Genomic DNA, 18,953 nt, shown 5'->3' with positions numbered 1-18,953 from the left:
CTCCCCGTCCAATCAGCAGCAAGCGCGGCGGCGGCGGCGGCCGGAAGCGCGGCGCGGGCGGGAGCGGGTGCGCGGTGCTGCCCATGGCGGACCCCGAGGAGGATACCGAGGATGGCTTCTACCAGCAGTACGCGGCCGAGCTGGAGGTGCTGGCAGAGCTGGGAGGTGAGCGCCGCTGAGAGCGCCGTGGCCGGTACCGGGGGGCAGCGATAGAGCGAGCGGGCAGGACCGGGCTGTGCCCTGTGCAGCGTCCCACCCGTGGGTCCCCCTCCGGTGACCGGCGCCGTCGTGCAACGCCTCTTTGCAGATGACCCGTTCTTACCCGCTGGCCCCAAAATCTCCCAGTTCCGGAGCAAGAAGCAGCCACCGGAGGAGCCCGACCCTCCCGGAGACCCCACCGGGGACACCAACCCGAAGAAGAGGGACCGGGGCTGTGACCCACCCGAGTCCCCGTCACCACCCACAGCCCACAGTAAGTGTGGCCCAAGCCGGGTCTGCACCCCCGGTGGGTCCCCGGGTGCTGCTGACCCCTCTCGCCATCCCGAGCGGTGTGGGGGTGCTGCTGGAGGGCCATCCAGGTACCGGTTAACGATGCTTCTCCTCTTCCTCCTCTTGCCCTGGTGGTCTCATGCAGCCCCGAAGCCAAAGCGGCGGCGCCTGGAAGCTGTCAAGAAGCTCAATTTTGGTGCCGATGATGAGTTTGCTCCTAATGGCTTCTGGGATGCTGGCCCAGAGGCACCTTCTACTCCCCAGACTGCCAGGTTGGCCACCTTGAACTCCATGTTTAGCAGGGGAAAGGGAAAGACACCAACCCGAAGAAGAGGGACCGGGGCTGTGACCCACCCGAGTCCCCGTCACCACCCACAGCCCACAGTAAGTGTGGCCCAAGCCGGGTCTGCACCCCCGGTGGGTCCCCGGGTGCTGCTGACCCCTCTCGCCATCCCGAGCGGTGTGGGGGTGCTGCTGGAGGACCATCCAGGTACCAGTTAACGGTGCTTCTCCTCTTCCTCCTCTTGCCCTGGTGGTCTCATGCAGCCCCGAAGCCAAAGCGGCGGCGCCTGGAAGCTGTCAAGAAGCTCAATTTTGGTGCCGATGATGAGTTTGCTCCTAATGGCTTCTGGGATGCTGGCCCAGAGGCACCTTCTACTCCCCAGACTGCCAGGTTGGCCACCTTGAACTCCATGTTTAGCAGGGGAAAGGGAAAGAACCTTTGGTGGGGTTCAAGGGCTCTTTCCCTCTCCCCTGCTAAAGGAACTTGGTGTTCTCCAGCTCAGGCCAGTCAAGAAGCTCAATTTTGGTGCCGATGATGAGTTTGCTCCTAATGGCTTCTGGGATGCTGGCCCAGAGGCACCTTCTACTCCCCAGACTGGCAGGTTGGCCACCTTGAACTCCATGTTTAGCAGGGGAGAGGGAAAGAGCCCTTGAACCCCACCAAAGGTGAGGCTCTTTCCCTCTCCCCTGCTAAAAGAACCTGGTGTTCTTCAGCTCAGGCCACCTGGAGATGAGCGGCATGGTGCCTCTGCAGACCACGCCACCCTCCGAGAAGAAGCGGGTCCTCAAGCGGCCACCCGTCCTGGAGGATTACATCAACGTGACGTCCACCGAGGGCACCAGGGTCTTCATGGTCTTGAGGGATGATCCCTCCAGGACAGGCGTGGAGGTAAGGAGGGATCTGAAGGCTGGGCTTACTTTTCTGTTGACCTCCTTCCAGTGGTTGGACTAGATGATCTCCAGGCATGAAACGTTTGCTGGGCATCAGCATGAACATCAGTGTGTGTCCTTTGCTCCTTGAGCTCCCAGATTCCCTGGGCTGGAATGCGCGCAGGCCGCTCCACTTGCTGGGGGTGCCTTTCTCCTACCTGAAGGAAGTTCAGGAGGGGATCTTTGATGAAGCATGAACATCGGTTCAGGAGGGGATCTTTGATGAAGCATGAAACGTTTGCTGGGCATCAGCATGAACATCAGTGTGTGTCCTTTGCTCCTTGAGCTCCCAGATTCCCTGGGCTGGAATGCGCGCAGGCCGCTCCACTTGCTGGGGGTGCCTTTCTCCTACCTGAAGGAACAAGTGAATGAAGAGGTACCACATCTTATCCTCACCGTCACATCTACCCCTGCCACCCCTGGATAAACAAGTGAATGAAGAGGTACCACATCTTATACTCACCATCACATCTACCCCTGCCACAGGGGTTGGCTCCCGAATCCCTGCTCCCCCCCAGCTGTGGGTTAACAGGGTGTCTCTTACCCCCTCCTCTTGCCCTCTTCATGCTCAAGCGTCGGCGACGTGTTCTGGAGGCATCACAGCAGCTGACGGAGATAATATCTAGGTGAGATGTTGGGATAAAATCCCAGTCCTATCTCTGCTGGGTGGCGGCTCTCAAGATGCTCTGGTGAGGTCCAGGTTTTGGGGACCTCTGAGGAGAGGAGCCTCTTTGCCCTCAGCATCCCCAGCTCGGCAAGTCTGGGTGCAGTTCCCAGCCCTGCCCTGACTCCCTGGGTGGTTTGGGGCAAATTAGGTCTTTCTTGCAGTTGCCTCGAGAGCGAGACCAGCACCGAGAGCCCAGAGCCCAGTGGGGAAGCAGAAGGAGAACCAGCAGATGAGGAGGAGTCAGCCCTGCATTGCCTCTGGGTGGACAAGTTCACTCCCCGGCGCTACATGGAGCTGCTCAGTGATGATGTGAGGTGCTAGGATAAGTTGGGGCTTGGGTTTTGTGTGGGTTTGCCACTTTTATAACTCTTTCTTAGTGCTGTGGGATCAAGATTTTATGGTGCTGCCTTTGATCGTGGGACTTTTGGAAGCACCAGCTGAGGGGTTCTGTCTGTGCCAGTCCTGCCTGGGTGCAGTCCTGCTGCTGAGAGCTTGGGGTGGGGGTTTTTCAGCTGTAGGTTGTGGACCTTCCAACAAATCCCTGGAGGTATTTAAAAGATGGGCAGACATAGTGTGACATGGTTTAGTGATGGTTTTTATCAGAGTTCGGTTGATGGTTGGACTACGTGATCTTAAAAGTCCCTTCCAACCTGGACAATTCTATCATTCTATAAAGGAGACTGTAAAAGATGTCCAAAATAAGACAAAAAAGATTGGGTGGGCTTTAGCTGGGAACTGTTGGCTATTTTGATTTTTTTTGAAAATTAGAAGTTTTGTAGGGAATTGGAAAAGCCTGAGAAGCGCTGGGTTGAGCCAAGACAGACGAGGGACAGCAGAGTTGGGGCCACTGTGACTTGTGCTCAGTTGCCACATGGGTTGGTGGCCAAGCTGGGAAGGGAAGCAGCAGTGCCATGCTGTCCCAGACAGATGCCAGGTGGAAACCTGGGCAGCGTCTTCCATGGTGTGATGGGTGATGTGCTGCATGCTCAAGGTCTGTTTGGACAGACACGCTCCGTGTTGCCTCCTCAGGCTTGGCTCCTTCCTCTATTGCTATGGTGGTTTGTTAGCAATGAAGGAGAGGGCTTCCTCTGTCCTCAGCCAGATCCTTCTGAGGTTTGACGGGGTTTGCTTGCTTTCTTGCCCGACATGCAGTACACAAACCGCTGCCTTCTGAAGTGGCTCAAGCTCTGGGACACTGTGGTGTTTGGGAAGGAGAAGGCTGTCAAGAAGACCAAGCCCAGCACTGAGGCTCATCCTCCATTCAACCAGCCCAAGGAGCAACAGAATAAGTGGAAAACAAAGATGCAGCTCACAGAGGAGATTCTGGAGGCTGAGCTGGACCAGCACAAGAGACCCAAATACAAGGTAAGCAGGACAGGAGGCCATTGTGCTGAGTCTCCTCCAATCCCCTTCATCCCACCACCACGGTGAGGAGCAGGCTCTTCCAGTACAGATCCAGGAGAAGCTGGATTCCTTGATTCTCCTTAGTCAATGTGGGGTTTTCTTATTTCTGCTTCTGTTTTGACTTAGGTAATGTGATAACAAGGGGAGAGGGAACAGACTTTCTTCAGCCAAATTAAATGGGCTGGTTGAGGGAAGTCACATCCTTCAATTCCCTTCATCCCACCGCCACGGTGAGGAGCAGGCTCTTCCAGTACCGATCCAGGAGAAGCTGGATTCCTTGATTCTCCTTAGACAATGTGGGGTTTTCTCATTTCTGCTTCTGTTTTGACTTGGGTAATGTGATAACAAGGGGAGAGGAACAGACTTTCTCCAGCCAAATTAAATGGGCTGGTTGAGGAAAGTCACATCCCTTTTAGCAGAGGTTGGTCTTGACTTTTTTTGTTTGGGGCAGATGTGACATGCTATTGAGCAAGAGTTTCTGCATCCAGAAAAGAGCTGTGATGCTCAAATGGTAAAGGGAGTTGACTTTTTTTGTTTGGGGCAGATGTGACACGCTATTGAGCAAGATTTGATGCTCAAATGGTAAAGGGAACAGAGATAACATACCCAGGCCAGCTAACCAGCTTCAACCTGTCCAGTGAGAAGACGTAAAAAAGGGGAAACAAAACCAGATACTAACAGTATTGCTTCTCAGGTGTGTCATTCTGGGAGGTGCTTTGTTCAGCCTTTTCTAACTGTTGCCCTGTAAACTTAAACATACGCATGAGAGATGCTGCCAGGGTGACTCTGTCACCTCTGAGAGTTTCTGTTAAAGTCTCCTTCCTCCAGTGACTTTCCCTTCTTCCCGTGTGTCTACAAACCAGTGCAGCAGCTCCCAAGACCATTTTGCAGGCTGGGGAGCCTCGTCCCCTTGGGTGGTGGCCTTGGTGGGTGCTGGAGGAAGCCCAGCCTGGCTGCCTGCCAGGCTGACGTTACCTCTCTGCCTCAGGTAGCCCTGCTCTGTGGCCCACCTGGCTTGGGGAAGACCACGCTGGCCCACGTCATTGCCAAGCACGCGGGGTACAACGCTGTCGAGATGAACGCCAGGTGGGTCTGTGATGACTGCCCAGCCCTGCCCTGCCCCAGAAGCTGGTGGTGGTGGTGCCATGCCGGAGGTGATGGTACCGTGCCAGAGGTGGTGGTGCCGTGCTGGAGATGGTGCCATGCCACAGCAGCCCGTCACCGGCTTGTCTTGCAGCGACGACCGCAGCCCCGAGGTTTTCAAAACCCGCATCGAAGCTGCCACTCAGATGAAGTCTGTTCTGGGCGCCAACGAGAAGCCCAACTGCCTGATCATCGATGAGATAGACGGTGCACCCGCGGTAAGCCCGGCCTGGATCTAGCCACCTTTTGCACTAAGAGCTTAATTATTGCCCTCTTAGCAGCTCATCCTTTTTAGGAGTGGTTCCTCACCTCCAAACAACAACAGTTCATCCCTTCTGTCCTTTATTTTTATTTCCCCAAGGCATCTATCAACGTGCTGCTAAACATCATCCACCGTAAGGATGCGGAGGGCGAGGCAGCGGCTGGCGCAGGCCGGAGGAGGCGGCGTGAGGGTGGACTGCTGCTCCGGCCCATCATCTGCATCTGCAACGACCAGTTAGTGTCACCTCTGGGGAGGGATGGGGAGCTGAGACCCTTGTCCCAAGCGAGGAGGTGGCCTCTGTTGCCTCCAAGCCAAAGCCTTCCTGCGCCGAGTTATTTGCCATCCGGCCGGCCCTCGGCTTAGAAGTAATTTATGAAAAGTAAAACTACACCGTGTTCAGCTTTCCTGAAACCCCCCTGGTTTTGTATCCTCTGGGGTGACCTGTCGCTGGGTGTGAGTGTACGGTTGTGTTTGTGAGTGCACAGTTGTGTCTGTGAGTGCCCAAGCGTGCTGTGGTGTGCAGGGGGCTGCGAAAGAACCCCCTCTCTTTTTGAGCAGAGCATGAATGGCTGGATTTGTTCCTCAGCTCGGGTCACTCAGAGCTCCCTGTGCTTCCCTTTGCCAGGTACGTCCCTGCCCTCCGGCCGCTGCGGCAGCAGGCCTTCCTGCTCAACTTCCCTCAGACGGCGCCATCCCGGCTTGCCCAGCGGCTCTGCGAGGTGCGGCGGGGCCGGGGGCTCCTCTCACCGTCCCCCCACCCCGGGGCCATCGAAGCTTCCCTGCTGACCCCCCTCTCCTGCAGATCGCCCTGCGGCAGGGCATGCGGGCGGACACGGGCGCGCTGCTGGCGCTGTGCGAGAAGACGGAGAACGACATCCGCTCCTGCATCAACACCCTGCAGGTACTGGTGCCACCGGGGGGGCTCTGGGGGACATGGGCTTGCTGGAACTCTTGACTTGATCTGGGCTCAGATGGGGATGGAGGGGAAAAAAAACCATCCCGGGCAGATCCCTAAATTGTCCACCCCATCCCCTTGTGTTATTTTTAACCTTGGTTCCCCTACAAAGCAAGGGAGAGCGAGGTGCCGCCGTCTCTGGCTTTCCACCTAGTCGTTGTGGGCATCCCCTCCCTCCCCATGGTGCCCGTGCCCCCCAGCCCCTCACCTGTGTTGCAGTTCTTGCACGGCCGAGGCCAGAAGGAGCTGAGCGTGCAGATGGTGCAGACGATGAAGATCGGCTTGAAGGACCAAAACAAGGGGCTCTTCTCCATTTGGCAAGAGATCTTCCAGCTCCCAAGGGTCCCAAGGTAAAAGTTTATGTCTGCTTAGGACCCGCTGCTTTGCGGTGTCCCCTGACCTGCTTGCAAGACTCTGTGTCCAGAGAAGGTCAATGAAGCTGGTGAGGGGTCTGGAGCACAAATCTTATGAGGAGCAGCTGAGGGGACTGGGGTTGTTCAGCCTGGAGAAAAGAAGGCTGAGGGGAGACCTTATTGCTCTCTACAACTCCCTGAAAGGAGGGTGTAGTGAAGTGGGGATTGGTCTCTTCTCCTAAGTAACGGGCAACAGGACAAGAGTAAATGGCCTCAAGTTGTTCCACAGGAGGTTTAGGATGGATATTAGGAAAAAAAATTTTCACTGAAAGGCTTATCAAGCATTGGAATAGGCTGCCCGGGGAAGTGGTGGAGTCTCCATCCCTGGAGGTATTTAAATGACGTGTGGATGTGGTGCTTAGTGATATGGTTTAGTGGTAAGTTGGCAGTGTTAGTTTAACGGTTGGACTTGATGGTCTTAGAGGTCTCTTCCAACTAAACTGATTCTATGATTCTGTGACCTGCAGTGGAAAATCCTGACAGGTCCTGGAGAGCTGCTCTGCCCTGCAGCAGCCCCGGCTCCATCAGCAGATTGGTGTGTCCAGATGCTCTTTGGCCACTCTCTTTAGTGCCCAATGATTTGGCATCAGTGTTGCCTTCAGTCTGGTTTGCAAGGGTCCAAATATTCCTTGCTGGTTTGTTCTGTGCCGGGACACCCTGAGCTCTTCCCTTTGCCCCCCCAGGCACAGGATAGGAATGGATCCTGCTTTGCCAGCCCAGCTCCTGATGGGCGATGAGGACCTGGTGCACCTGAAGGGGACAACTGGCTTTGGCGCATCCTACCACCGCTTCCACCACATCCTGCACCTCGCCGTCTCCTCAGGGGAGCAGGAGAAGCTTGCCCAGGTAGAGCAGCTTGGCGGGGGGGCCCTTACCTCTGGAACAAGGGTGGCTCCTGATCCTGGGGGGTCGTGGCTGGGAGGTGCCTTGGGAAATTCCTCCCTGCAGTAGGACTTTGGATGGAGTTTTGGGATGTTGGGCTGGAGTTGGGCTCAGTGGGAATGCTCAGAATCCCAGCAGCGTGCTCTGACGGGACCGTCTGCCCAGCCTTGAGCCATCTCTAATCCTCCATCTGCTTCCAGGGTCTGTATGAGAATTTCCTGAACATGAAGCTGCGGGACTCCAGCTTCAGCTCGGTGTGCTTGGCCCTGGAGTGGCTGGGCTTCTCCGACCTTCTGAGCCGAGCTGTTCTGCACGGGCAGAGCTTCCAGCTGATGCGGTACCTGCCCTTCCTGCCCGTGGCTTTCCACCTGCTCTTTGCAGCCACCAGCATCCCCCGGCTCTCTTATCCCAGCAGCCAGCACGAGGCAAGTACCTGGGGGGACACGATGGGAGTGTGACTCCAGCTCCGTCACCTTTGGGGATGTGTGTGGTTGCAGCCGTGGCTGAGCCATCCCTGTCCTCTCCACCCAGGCCCTGGCCAAGCTGAACCACATGCAGAACCTCGTCATGTCCATGTTGTCGGGGATAACTCCCAGCGCCCGCAGCCGTGCGGGGCAGCAGTCTCTCGTCTTGGAGGTGCTCTGTCTGCTGCTGGACATCATCGCCCCGAAGCTCCGACCAGTGAGTGCCCACTGGCCCCCTCTCACTGCAGTGGCAGGAGTCCTGCTCAGGAGACGTGTCCCCTCTGCAAACCCCCTGTTAGGGATGGGACACCTCCCCAGCACTGCATTGCTCAGGCTGAGCTATCCCTCTGTCCCAAATTTGGGGTGGATTTGATATTGGAACTGATGCAGAAGCCAGAGGGAAGTTGGGGACACATCGCTGAGATGCCGACTGGTGGGTGCCGGGGGCAGGAGGGGTTGTCCTGCACCTCCTGGACCCCTGCACCTGGGGGTGGGCTTCGCCTGAGCATGAGTTTGGGGACCTGCTGCAGTCCCCTTTCAGCAGCTGGTTCAGCTGCACACAGGGTTGTGTTGGGTGCATTTACCCTTCGGGCCATTGGAGGGGACTGTCCCCGCTCTGTGAGGTTCCTGTGTCCCTAATAGGAAACTAAACTTGGTCTGAACCTCACGGATATTAACTGTCCTCTCTCGTATAGAGACCAACCCCGTGCTTCAGGTTATTTTTATGTTTAGAAGTTATTATGGATTAGTGATGCCCTCCCCTTGGATCCCTTCTCCTCCTCAGGTGAACACCCAGCTCTACAGCCTGAAGGAGAAGCAGCAGCTGGCAGACCTCATCAGCACCATGCTGGCCTACAACCTCACCTACCACCAGGAGCGCCTGCCCGAGGGCCAGTACGTCTACAAGCTCGACCCGTAAGTCCTGAGGGTGGGGAGGAGGTGTAGGGGTCCAAAATAACAGCAGGGAGCTCAGAAAGGAGTTTGAGCCCAAAGGCATCATGGTGTTGAGCTGGTTTCTTGCAGGCGGAGGCTGCAACCTTCCAGAAAGGAGTTTGAGCCCAAAGGCATCATGATGTTGAGCTGGTTTCTTGCAGGCAGAGGCTGCAACCTTCTCAAGGCCAGGCTGGATGGGGCTTTGAGCAACCTGCTCTAGTGGGAGGTGTCCCTGCCCAGGGCAGGGGGGTTGAAACTAGATGATCTTTAAGGTGCCTTCCAACCCAAACCATTCTACGAATCTGTGATTCTCCAGTGGTTGGTACAAGCTGCCCAGTGCTGGGATGGCTGCAGGGAGCCCACTTTCTCCGATGGCAGCTCCGTGGGGATTATCTGCTTTTTTTTTGCCTTGTTTTCTTTTTAAAAGAAGGAGCTCAGGAGTCCTAAGCAGTTCTGGCTTTGCTTTAATGGGATTAAAGGAAAGGAAGCAGCTGCCTTTGGCTGTTACCAGAGCCAGCAGAGGAGGGACCGAGGCTGCTGGAGGCTTGTGGCTGCAGGAGAGAGCAGGTCCACCTGGGCACGTTGCACACAGGAGGTCACTGTAGCCACGGTTAATTTGTATATTAAGAGCTGGCCGTTGCTGGATGTGAGTCTCACTGTGCTTTTAAGTCTATACAGAGCCATAAATGCTCCCGAGGCCTCGGTGAAGTCATACAGACCCGACCACAGCCAGGAGCAACGCTAATGTCTTCCTGGTGCAAAGTTAATTACAAAAATTAGCTGCTGTTAAATCAAGCAGCTGTATCTAATTACAGTGAAGCGCTTTATTTTATTTTATTTTTTTTTTCCCTCACGGAAAGGCCTGTGGGAGCTGCGGGGGCTGTAGGGAGCCTCCTCCCCCCGTGCCATCCCCACGCCAGGCTGTGCCACCGAAAATCAGGAGAGGTTGGGAGCTGGTGGCACAAGCAGTTGCTTTGCTTTGCTCCACTTTTGCAAATTCTGAGCCCGTTTCCTGGCCACGTGCAGGGAGGATGGGGACCACAAGGGGTGTCACGTCCCGGTGGCACCTGCGAATCACATCTCAGCTTCGCTCTGACAAACAAAGCTGTTGTTGACAGCAAAACCTGTGTTTTGCCTTTAAAACTTTTTAAATCATATGTTTGACTGCTAACTTCTAAATGCCCGCAAAGCTATCTGACATAGGACTTTGCTCCCTTTACTTTAAGGGGAATAATATCAAATGTGAATAAAACGTGAGATATTCACAGCTGGCAGAGGAACTGGCCCCGCTGCCTCCTTGTGGGGCTATGCTTGAGCTTTTGCTGTACTGAAACAGGCCTGACTCCAGACCTGGTGTACCAGCCCTCATTAAGAATAAAACTGCTCTGATTAGCCGAAATTACAGCTCATGGCCGTATCTCAATTAAACGGCTCCCCGCGGGCACCTCGGGGTTCATGCAAAGGGTCACGGAGCTGCTCGTGCCCAAGCTGTGATGTGACTCTGGCTTTTCCAGGGCAGTCTGTTCGGCACAGACCCGCCTGCAATTTCCTCTCCGTGCATTAAAACCAAGATTAAAAAGCACATAATCCCTCCTGAGTTCCCATTCAGCTGAGATGCCCTGCAGGAACCTGGCTCTGCACGGCCGGCACCGCTCGCCGGGCATCTTCTAGTGCTGCCATCGCCGTGCAGACTCAGAGAGGGTGGCAATGGGGAAACTGAGGCACCATGGCCAGGATCATACTAAGAGGCTGGTGGGGACGGGGCTGGGAGTCTGGTGGGTCTCCCTGTGTCAGGCTGCAGTTTGCATAATGCTTTTTTTATTATTATTTTCCGAATTGATTTATTTTCAGTGTTGATGTATTTTCTCTCATCCCCTGTTCCATGGTGCAGGAACGTGGAGGATGTCTGCCGGTTCCCGGACCTGCCGGCTCGCAGGCAGCTGACCTACCAGGCCAAGCAGCTCATCGCCAGGGAGATCGAGCTGGAGAAGATGAGGAGGACAGAGGCTTTGCTGCAGGCGCGAAACCTGGGCGAGGTATGGAGGGCTCGTGGTGTCCTGAGGTTTTTCGGGGCGGGAGGTGGGTCCATCGATGGGGTAAAGTCCTTAGGGCTGGTGTGGGGACCTGGTGTTTCCAAAGCAGTTGGTGGCTTTTACTCTGCAAATGGAAATCCAGGATTAACCCCCCCCGAGTCACAGCCGTCTGCCTGCACATCTGCCTTTGGGCAGCACATCCACGCTGGGGTGATGAGCCCAAAGGGCTCATCTTTTTTGCAGGAATTCTGGAAAGAAATGCTCGCTGTGAGTGAAGGCTTTAAACCTTCCAAAGAGGGTTGCGACGAGATGGGCATTTTAGTTTGGCTGTGATTTATACATGTCCATGGGGGAGCTGACCTGTGCTCTCCTGCCTTCACTTCAATCCTCCCAAAGGTCCCAAAGCCTCTGAAGGAGCAGAGTTACTCTGCCCACTGCTGAAACCCCCATGGAGCAGCAGGCAGAAAGCAGGGGAAAGTAGAAACAGGTGGAAAAGGCTGAGCAATGGTTCAGGTGCGGCTGGTGCCTGCACTGCCCTGGTGCCACAGGGATAATTAATCCCAGAGAGCCCCTTCTTGCAGGAGAAGGGCTTTCTCAGGGGATGCGTAATTAATCCCAGAGAGCCCCTTCTTGCAGAAGGGCTTTCTCAGGGGATGTGTGAAGCGGAGATGCTGCAAAAACATCTCTGAAGGCTCCTTGTTTACACAGTGTCAACCGTGCACATGCCCAAAGTGATGCCAGGCTAATCCCATGTGCTGCTGCAGGACAGAAAAGGATGAAAAAAATAGTTACCAGGTCGTTTGGCTACTGTAATCAAACCTGGCAGCAAATAGAGGGGGTTGCCCAAACCTCCAAGCCCTCACTCAGGGCTTTCTTCCCCGCAGGAGCCCAGGAATGGCCTCGGTGAGGTGGGGGAGCCAGCGGACGTGGGGCCAGCAGAGCCCCCCAACCACCAGCAGCGCCTGGAGCACATCGTGCGGCGAGCGGCGGTGGAGGACAAGGTGAGGGAGCTGCAGTTTGTACCTCATTTCCTCCCAGCGTGTGCCTTGGCTGCTGGAGACTGGCTGTCTCCATTGGTATTTATTTATTTTTAGTACAGGTTCTTTTACTAAAGCGGTTCGGCACCACACGTCCCGTAAATGCATCGCTGGGTTTATGGCAGGGGGATGAATTAGGTCTGGTTTCAGGGGTGGGGAAGGAAAGAAACGTGGATGTTTGGGCTTGAATGGCCGAATTTTGGCTTAGTGCAAGCTGGGGGACCAGGGGGAGAGATGTTTGTGGGGTAGGAAGGCACACGCACAGTTTGGGGAGCTTTGGGGGCATCAGTATCAGCCTGGGCATCCCAGTATCAGCCAAGAGGAGCAAGAGGTGGTTCCCTGCCACCACAGGCTCAGCTTTGGGACCTTGACTGTCCACAAACCCTGCTTTTTTAGCATGATGAGCCTTAAAGTTTGTCTTTCCCACCTGATTTTGAATGCTCTTTGCATTTTATGGAGGCCGCCGGCCCTTTCTGCAGGATTTGCATCCGGCTTCTGCTCGGTGGCTCCCTCCTGCCCCGGGTGCTTGAAGGGGGACGGGGCTGTAGATGCAGGAGCTGGCAGAGCTGGGGTCACCTTCTGCTTTTTGCTTTTCACAGCCTGAGACTGACTTCTTTGGGCGGCCACTTCGGCGACAGCAGGTGGCCACAGACCCAGGTAGGTGGCAGAGGGGTGGGATGGCTGTGGTGGCCCCAGACCTGGGTGGGCGGCAGAAGGATGGGGTGACTACAGGTGACCCTAGTCCTGGGTAGGTGGCAGAGGGATGGGGTGGCTGTGGTGGCCCCAGACACAGGTAGGTGGCAGAGGGATGGGGTGGCTGTGGTGGCCCCAGCCCTGGGTGGATGACAGAGGGATAGGGTGGTGGCCATGTGCCTGGAGCCCACAGAGGTGCCCAAAGAGGGGCTCTGTCCCTAAGCACTGAGCCCTGGGGGGGACATCCATGGGGTGGGGAGGGGATATTGAGCAAACTGCCCCTAATGCAGCAGGCAGGGGGTGCCTGGGGGCAGGTTTGGTGGCTTCTGGCAGTGTCCAAAGGGCCAGCAGATACACTGAGCATGGACACCTTGAGAGTTTGGAGGATCCAGGACATGGGAGCATCAGCTCTGCCCACCCAAACCCCCCCGTGCAGCCCGGGAGCAGGTTGTATCTTTAAAATGATGAGTTTCTAAAAGTTTTTGACGTGGATCTCCACCCCCCACCCCCCACAGCCCCTCAGGTTTCCAAGGAAGAGTCGATCGAGAGCCAGATGGGAAAGGCCGTGGGGAAGAGCGACGTCTGGTTCCGGTTTAACGAAGGGGTTTCCAACGCCGTCAGGAGGAATATCTACATCAAGGACCTGCTGTAGCAGGGTGGAGGTGACGCCCAGGAAATTATATAAATGGAACTGAAAGGGATAAGCTGACTTGACTTTCTAACCCGTGGATGGGGGGCGTCTGTGCGTGATCCTCATTGGTTTTGCTTTTTTTTTTTTTTAATACCCACTTGTTTTGTTAAAAAAAATAAAATATCTATAAAAAAAAATAATGAAGTATTGTTCTGTTTATTTCATTTATAAACCCTTAGTTGTCATATTTTGCCTGGTTTTGCTGCAAAATTAGATCCTACAGTATACAAAAGAATATTTAAAATCACCGAGAACGTTTTATAAAAGTTTTTGTTCCTTTACAAGTTGAAAAAATCTGTCGGCTTGATGGCAACGGTGGCAGAGGCGAGTGGAGGTCTGGGACTGGAAACTGCAGCCTAACGCAGCAGAAACCTGTGCTGCTTATTTATCCCCCCCCCGCCGTGTATTCCCCATTCCCCCCCTTTTTCCCCCACAGAGTATAAAAAAGGCTTCTACTACTAAAAATAATAAGACAAGATGAGGGTAGGGTTTTTGTTCAGGTAGTCATATTAGGGAGTTAGCTAATAAAAAAGTACATTCAGTGGGGGGGGGGAGCGAGGGGCGGCAGGAGCCGACGTGGTGGTGGGGGTGGCAACCCCTCAGAGGATGGTGCATTTGCCTTTCTCCACCCAAGGGTTGTTCTTCATCAGCTCCGGGTTGAGGAAGGGATCTTCGGGAATGCCGTCCTCGATCCACTTCACAAACCTGCGGAGAGGGGAGCGGAGGGGTAGGCACAGACCCTGCCGGGGGGTGAGGGGGGGGGGTTTGCCATGCAGCAAAGTGTTTTGAGGATGTGGGGGCTGCAGGGCAGGGGCTGGGTGGCCACGTCGGGGCAGCAGCAAAAAAAGATGGTCACCAGTACCCAAGATAAGCCCTGTGCTGGTGGGGAGTGATGCTGGGGTGCACCCTGTGCTGGTACCTGAGTGGTACCATTGCATGAGCCCCCCCCATGCATCCCCCTCTCCCCTGGTTACAGACAGGGGAGCTAAACACAAGCTATCTTTAATAAAAGCCTTTTGTCCCCCACACAGCACAGCAACAGCCTTTGTGTTGTTTTTTTTAAACTTATTTTCTAAAGTTTTCTGTCCCCCTCCTTCTAAGAGGCCAGTAGGTGAGGGTCCGTGGGATGTCCCAAGCCCCTCCATGGTGGAGAGCAGCGAGGTACAAACCAAGGAGGGGGAAAATACCTTTCTGTGACTTTTTGTTTTACAGGTTTAAGTCTTTTGAGCTTGGGCAGCTGGAAAGGAGCTGGCACGGGGTAGGGGATTTGCGGAAAGGAGCACGGGGGGCTTTGTGGACACCAGCACTGGGGCTGGTGTGGTTTCTGTCACTGGGATGTGGAGGGCTTGAAGAACTGTAAGAGAATTAAAAAATTGTATCTCTAAACCCGCCTTATTTTGGGAGCACCCAGGTGATCTGGAGGGGGACGTGGGTGCTGACTGCAGGGTGGAGAATAGCTGGGCACTGCTCCTGGCTGTGCAAAGCCATGTCCTGCTGCTGGGCTGGGCTGGGGGCACGGGGAGGGGTGGGAAGGGAGGGTGGGCACCCACTCACTCAGGTATTGTCTTGGAGGACATCTCCCGCTTGTAGGCCAGCTGGTACTTCAGGCTTTCCACCTCCTTCTTCCACTGGGGGAGGTCCCACTCATCCATGGCAGCAGTTGGGGTCTCTGTAGGGCTGAAAATAAAAAAAAAAAACCACCTTGGTGCTGTATCCCACAACTTCATCCTCCCCTGGACACCACTCCCTCTTCAGCTCCGCACCCCCCAAAGAAGGGATCGCCCAGGATGGGGACAGCATGCCACCATCCTCCAGGGAAGGCTTCCAACCCCATGGTGGAGCAGCCCATGGCTCCGGGAGCTCTTTTGGGGTTGTTTTCCTAAGGCAAAGGCTACACTTACCTGTACGGTGCGAGGCCAGCCTGGCACGGGGAGGCTGCCTGGCACTGCCTTCTTGTAGCCGTGCCGTGTCCCCAGACACATGCAAAACCTGAGGACCTGGCCAGATTTGACTGTAATTTGGATGGTAGCTCTTGGGGTGGAGAGCAACAAATCACAGCTGGAAGCTATCTGGGGGGATGGGGGAAGGCTGTCCTTCTCTTGCCCGGCCATGGCCCCAGGAAAGGCCAGGAGGGATTTTAGGCATCCATATAGATCTGTACAGAGCTCTGGAAAAGGCTTAAGTGGACGGTCACCTCTGATTTGGGGAGCAAGACCTCCCTCCCACGATGGACTAATGCTGGCTAATGGTAGGGACGTGCAGGATGGGGAAACTGAGGCACAGCAGCTGACAGGGCACAAGCCATAGTTGCACGAGACCTTCTGCAAGCACCTGGCCTCCTGTGCCACCCCAAAAATTGGTGGCAGAAAGGGAACTTTCTGCCTGCCCATGGCTGGCCATGACCCCAGACCCTCCAGCCCAGGGCAGCACCACTTCGGACCGGGGGTGGCTGAACTCCAGGGACACCCACACTCCCCAGACCAGTCTGGGGGGCAGGGAAGGGCTGGGGGGGGTGCTACAAGCCGGGGCACCAAATCCAGCCACGCGTTGGCACTGCTTAAATCCAGCCGTGCCCCGGCACAGCTCGGTGGCTGCATGGGCTTCTCCGCAGAGCATCCCTGGGATAAACAGCCAGGTGTGGGAGAAGGGGGAGCACCCGGAGCCCGGCATCCCCCTGCACCCACCGTCCGGCCTCCCCGGGGTTCCTGGTCCCCCCCCCCAGCAGCTCTCCGAGAGGCAGACAGGGACCAGCATCCCCACTCCGGCATCCCAACCCCTGCTCCAGCATCCCATCCCCGTGGCTGAACCTTCCACTTACCTCGGCTGGAAAAGGTGTTATGGGGGGGAGCGGGGGGCCGTGTTGGTGCCCGCCGGCTCGCCCAGCAGCCTTGGCCTTGCCCGCGCTGCCTCCTGCCAGCGCTCCCCTCGCTGCCTGCACAGAGCCCAAATCCTCTGTGTAATCTATTAATGTACGGCCGGTCCAGCTGCCTCCGACACAGCAGGAGCCCTTCGGACCGGGGGTGGCTGAACTCCAGGGACACCCACACTCCCGAGACCAGTCTGGGGGGCAGGGAAGGGCTGGGGGGGGTGCTACAAGCCGGGGCACCAAATCCAGCCACGCGTTGGCACTGCTTAAATCCAGCCGTGCCCCGGCACAGCTCGGTGGCTGCATGGGCTTCTCCGCAGAGCATCCCTGGGATAAACAGCCAGGTGTGGGAGAAGGGGGAGCACCCGGAGCCCGGCATCCCCCTGCACCCACCGTCCGGCCTCCCCGGGGTTCCTGGTCCCCCCCCCCAGCAGCTCTCCGAGAGGCAGACAGGGACCAGCATCCCCACTCCGGCATCCCAACCCCTGCTCCAGCATCCCATCCCCGTGGCTGAACCTTCCACTTACCTCGGCTGGAAAAGGTGTTATGGGGGGGAGCGGGGGGCCGTGTCGGTGCCCGCCGGCTCGCCCAGCAGCCTTGGCCTTGCCCGCGCTGCCTCCTGCCAGCGCTCCCCTCGCTGCCTGCACAGAGCCCAAATCCTCTGTGTAATCTATTAATGTACGGCCGGTCCAGCTGCCTCCGACACAGCAGGAGCCGGATAATGGAGCATCCCCCCCCCCCCCCTGCTGCTCCCGGGGGATTTGGCTCCGCTGAACGTGAGTGCCCGGGATGGAGGCAGCAGCATCCCGGTACCCAGCAGCTGAGCTGCCGAAACGGGGTTACCCCACCCTCCCCCATAGCCCTAGAGGACAGTAGGGCCCCAAAGGAGGGGGGGGGTAACGCGTGGTGGGACACAGAAGCATCCCAAGGAGGCCCTTTCTCCTGCCTGCATCCCTGTCTGCATCCCTGCAAAAGCCAGCCCCCTCCCGGCTTTCCCCCAGCTGCTCCCCATGGATTTTGTGTTTCCTCCCACATCCCTGGTGCTGGCAGGGCTGGGGGCAGGGACCACCTGGGGTGCACTTGGAGAGGGGATGGTTAGAAAAAAAGAAAGAATAAATAATATAAAAATGCAAAAAGTGAACAGTTTGAGACTAAACATAAGGTGGGTGAAGGGGCAGCACTAAGGGGAAAAGTGCAACAACATTAAAAAATAATAATGTGTGACTTACAGAGAGGGACAAAAGCCCATTAACAGTTGTTACCTGATTAAAGGCTGTGTAATTGATGCAAAAGCAAAATCACAATGTGAAAAAAAAACCCAACAAACCAAACCAACCACCTCCCACCTTCATTAAATAACCAGTTAAAAAACCCTCACATAATTATGATGGCAGAAGCTTTGCACTTAAAAAAAAAAAAAAAAAAGAAAGAAAAAGAAGGTTTCCACAAATAAAAACTGCCCAAAGCCTACCTGAGATCCCTTCTTTCCCACCCCTCCTGGGGGGGACCCAGAGCCTGTGGCCATACAAGTGTCTGTTTGTCCTCTGTAAAACACACCTGGGTCCAAGTCCTTTGGGTAAACAAACACGTAGGAACGTCTAATACATACTTTAAAAAAAAAAAAAGTGTGTATATACATATATATGTTCACAAGTACTTACACAGAGATATGCATATATCTCATGTGTATGGAGGTCGAATAGATATATTCACATTATGTGTGTATTTATACTTTATAATGTAAACAATTATTATACTTTATCACATTATATTATTATATGTAGTATATGCTATATTATATAACATACGTAAATAGAATACATATATACACATAAAAGATATAAATATATAGAAAGAGATATATATATCGGATAGCTTTTCTAGTAGAAGAAGAAATACATATCTTAATGCTATAAAGAAGACTTTATAGCATTAAACCAAGGGAGCCTTTTGTACCAAGTAGGGGGGTGATGCCCGGCAGCCCCAAGGTGGGCAAAGGAGAAGTCGTCCCACCACCCCTGCCCCGAGAGCAGGACGGGGATGAGCTCAGGGGGCCGGGGTCAAGCCAGGCTCCCTCCCAGCCCTCATCCTCCACAAAACGATCGATACTGGTAAGAGCCTCCCCGGCAGCCTCCCGGAGCCACCGGCCCTTCGCCCCGCTCCCAGAGAGGATGTTGGAGTCTGGGGCTTGGCCAGGGATCGATGGAGTTATTTGGGGCCAAACCCTGAGCCCGCTGCAGCCGCAGCACGAGGTTTTTCACCCAAAGGAAATATTAAAAAAAAAAAAAAAAAAAAAAAAAAAATTGCAACACCAATGCTGGGCTTTTCTTTGTTGCAAACAGCTTTTGGGGTGGCTGTGGCTCAGGCCACGCTCCCCACGCTCCAAACGCCACCGGTGCCTATTAAGGAGGTCAGCGATAGCCAGGGCTGCACCACAGATTATCTGGCTGTTGACATCAATCGTAATCTCCCCGCGCTGCCTCCCAACAATTATGGGAAAGGCTTGGGTTTAACCATAAAACGACACTGGAGCCGGGTTATTGGATTTCCGTGGCCGTTCCGCAATCTGAGGGCAGCGAGGGCAGAGATGCCCGGGTGCAGGGCAGCACCTGGGGAATTTAGGAGCCACTGTTGACACCAGCCCTAAACCTGGGGGTGCTCATCAAACTCACCCCCCCATAGGCAGTGCCTGCCCAGCAGCAGCCTCCCTCAGGCAGGCAGGGAGCCGTGTCTCGGCCAGGCAGGCAGGACTAAGGCCATATCCACCAGGGGGTACTGGGGGGGTCTGTGAGGGACCCGGTGGCAGGGG

At 55.4% G+C, this 18,953-nt stretch overlaps 2 protein-coding genes across 4 annotated transcripts in view; one reads left to right on the top strand and one right to left on the bottom strand.

Moving 5' to 3' along the window:
• Positions 1-46: 46 nt before the first annotated feature.
• On the top strand, positions 47-13,415 carry CHTF18 (chromosome transmission fidelity factor 18). The gene is made up of 25 exons (XM_014936170.1): positions 47-165; positions 308-472; positions 635-756; positions 792-873; positions 1,036-1,162; positions 1,275-1,373; positions 1,486-1,660; positions 1,988-2,077; positions 2,275-2,327; positions 2,530-2,677; positions 3,521-3,733; positions 4,761-4,858; positions 5,010-5,133; positions 5,277-5,410; positions 5,803-5,896; positions 5,980-6,078; positions 6,352-6,482; positions 7,229-7,391; positions 7,628-7,852; positions 7,959-8,108; positions 8,676-8,806; positions 10,716-10,860; positions 11,742-11,858; positions 12,494-12,551; positions 13,103-13,415. The coding sequence occupies exons 1-25, from the start codon at positions 84-86 to the stop codon at positions 13,237-13,239; spliced, it is 3,162 nt and encodes a 1,053-aa protein (XP_014791656.1). The 5' UTR covers positions 47-83; the 3' UTR covers positions 13,240-13,415.
• A 347-nt stretch (positions 13,416-13,762) lies between these two features.
• GNG13 (guanine nucleotide binding protein (G protein), gamma 13) overlaps positions 13,763-18,953 on the bottom strand; it is a 6,963-nt gene continuing 1,772 nt past the window's right edge. Inside the window, exons 1-3 of one of the 3 annotated variants that reach the window (XM_014936280.1) lie at positions 16,672-16,986; positions 14,833-14,955; positions 13,763-13,983 (exon numbers count right to left, since the gene is read on the bottom strand). In XM_014936280.1, the coding sequence (XP_014791766.1) occupies positions 13,878-13,983; positions 14,833-14,930 (204 nt within the window). In that variant the 5' untranslated portion in view covers positions 14,931-14,955; positions 16,672-16,986 and the 3' untranslated portion in view covers positions 13,763-13,877. Of the gene's footprint in view, positions 13,984-14,832; positions 14,956-16,096; positions 16,246-16,671; positions 16,987-18,953 lie in introns of those variants that run through there. The other 2 variants (XM_014936279.1, XM_014936281.1) reach the window with 2 other exon arrangements.

This window comes from Calidris pugnax, unplaced genomic scaffold, assembly GCF_001431845.1.
Source record: "Calidris pugnax isolate Ruff unplaced genomic scaffold, ASM143184v1 scaffold17, whole genome shotgun sequence".
NCBI classification, from domain to species: Eukaryota; Metazoa; Chordata; class Aves; order Charadriiformes; family Scolopacidae; genus Calidris; species Calidris pugnax.
This window is presented reverse-complemented; position numbering and strand designations above follow the sequence as displayed.

What these genes read in the sequence shown, in the direction of transcription:
- CHTF18 (XM_014936170.1), top strand. Translation starts at nt 84, where the DNA reads ATGGCGGACCCCGAGGAGGATACCGAGGATGGCTTCTACCAGCAGTAC. An exon ending in TACGTCTACAAGCTCGACCC is followed by an intron (nt 8,807 to 10,715) that starts GTAAGTCCTGAG and finishes TCCATGGTGCAG; the next exon opens with GAACGTGGAGGATGTCTGCC. An exon ending in GAGCGGCGGTGGAGGACAAG is followed by an intron (nt 11,859 to 12,493) that starts GTGAGGGAGCTG and finishes TGCTTTTCACAG; the next exon opens with CCTGAGACTGACTTCTTTGG.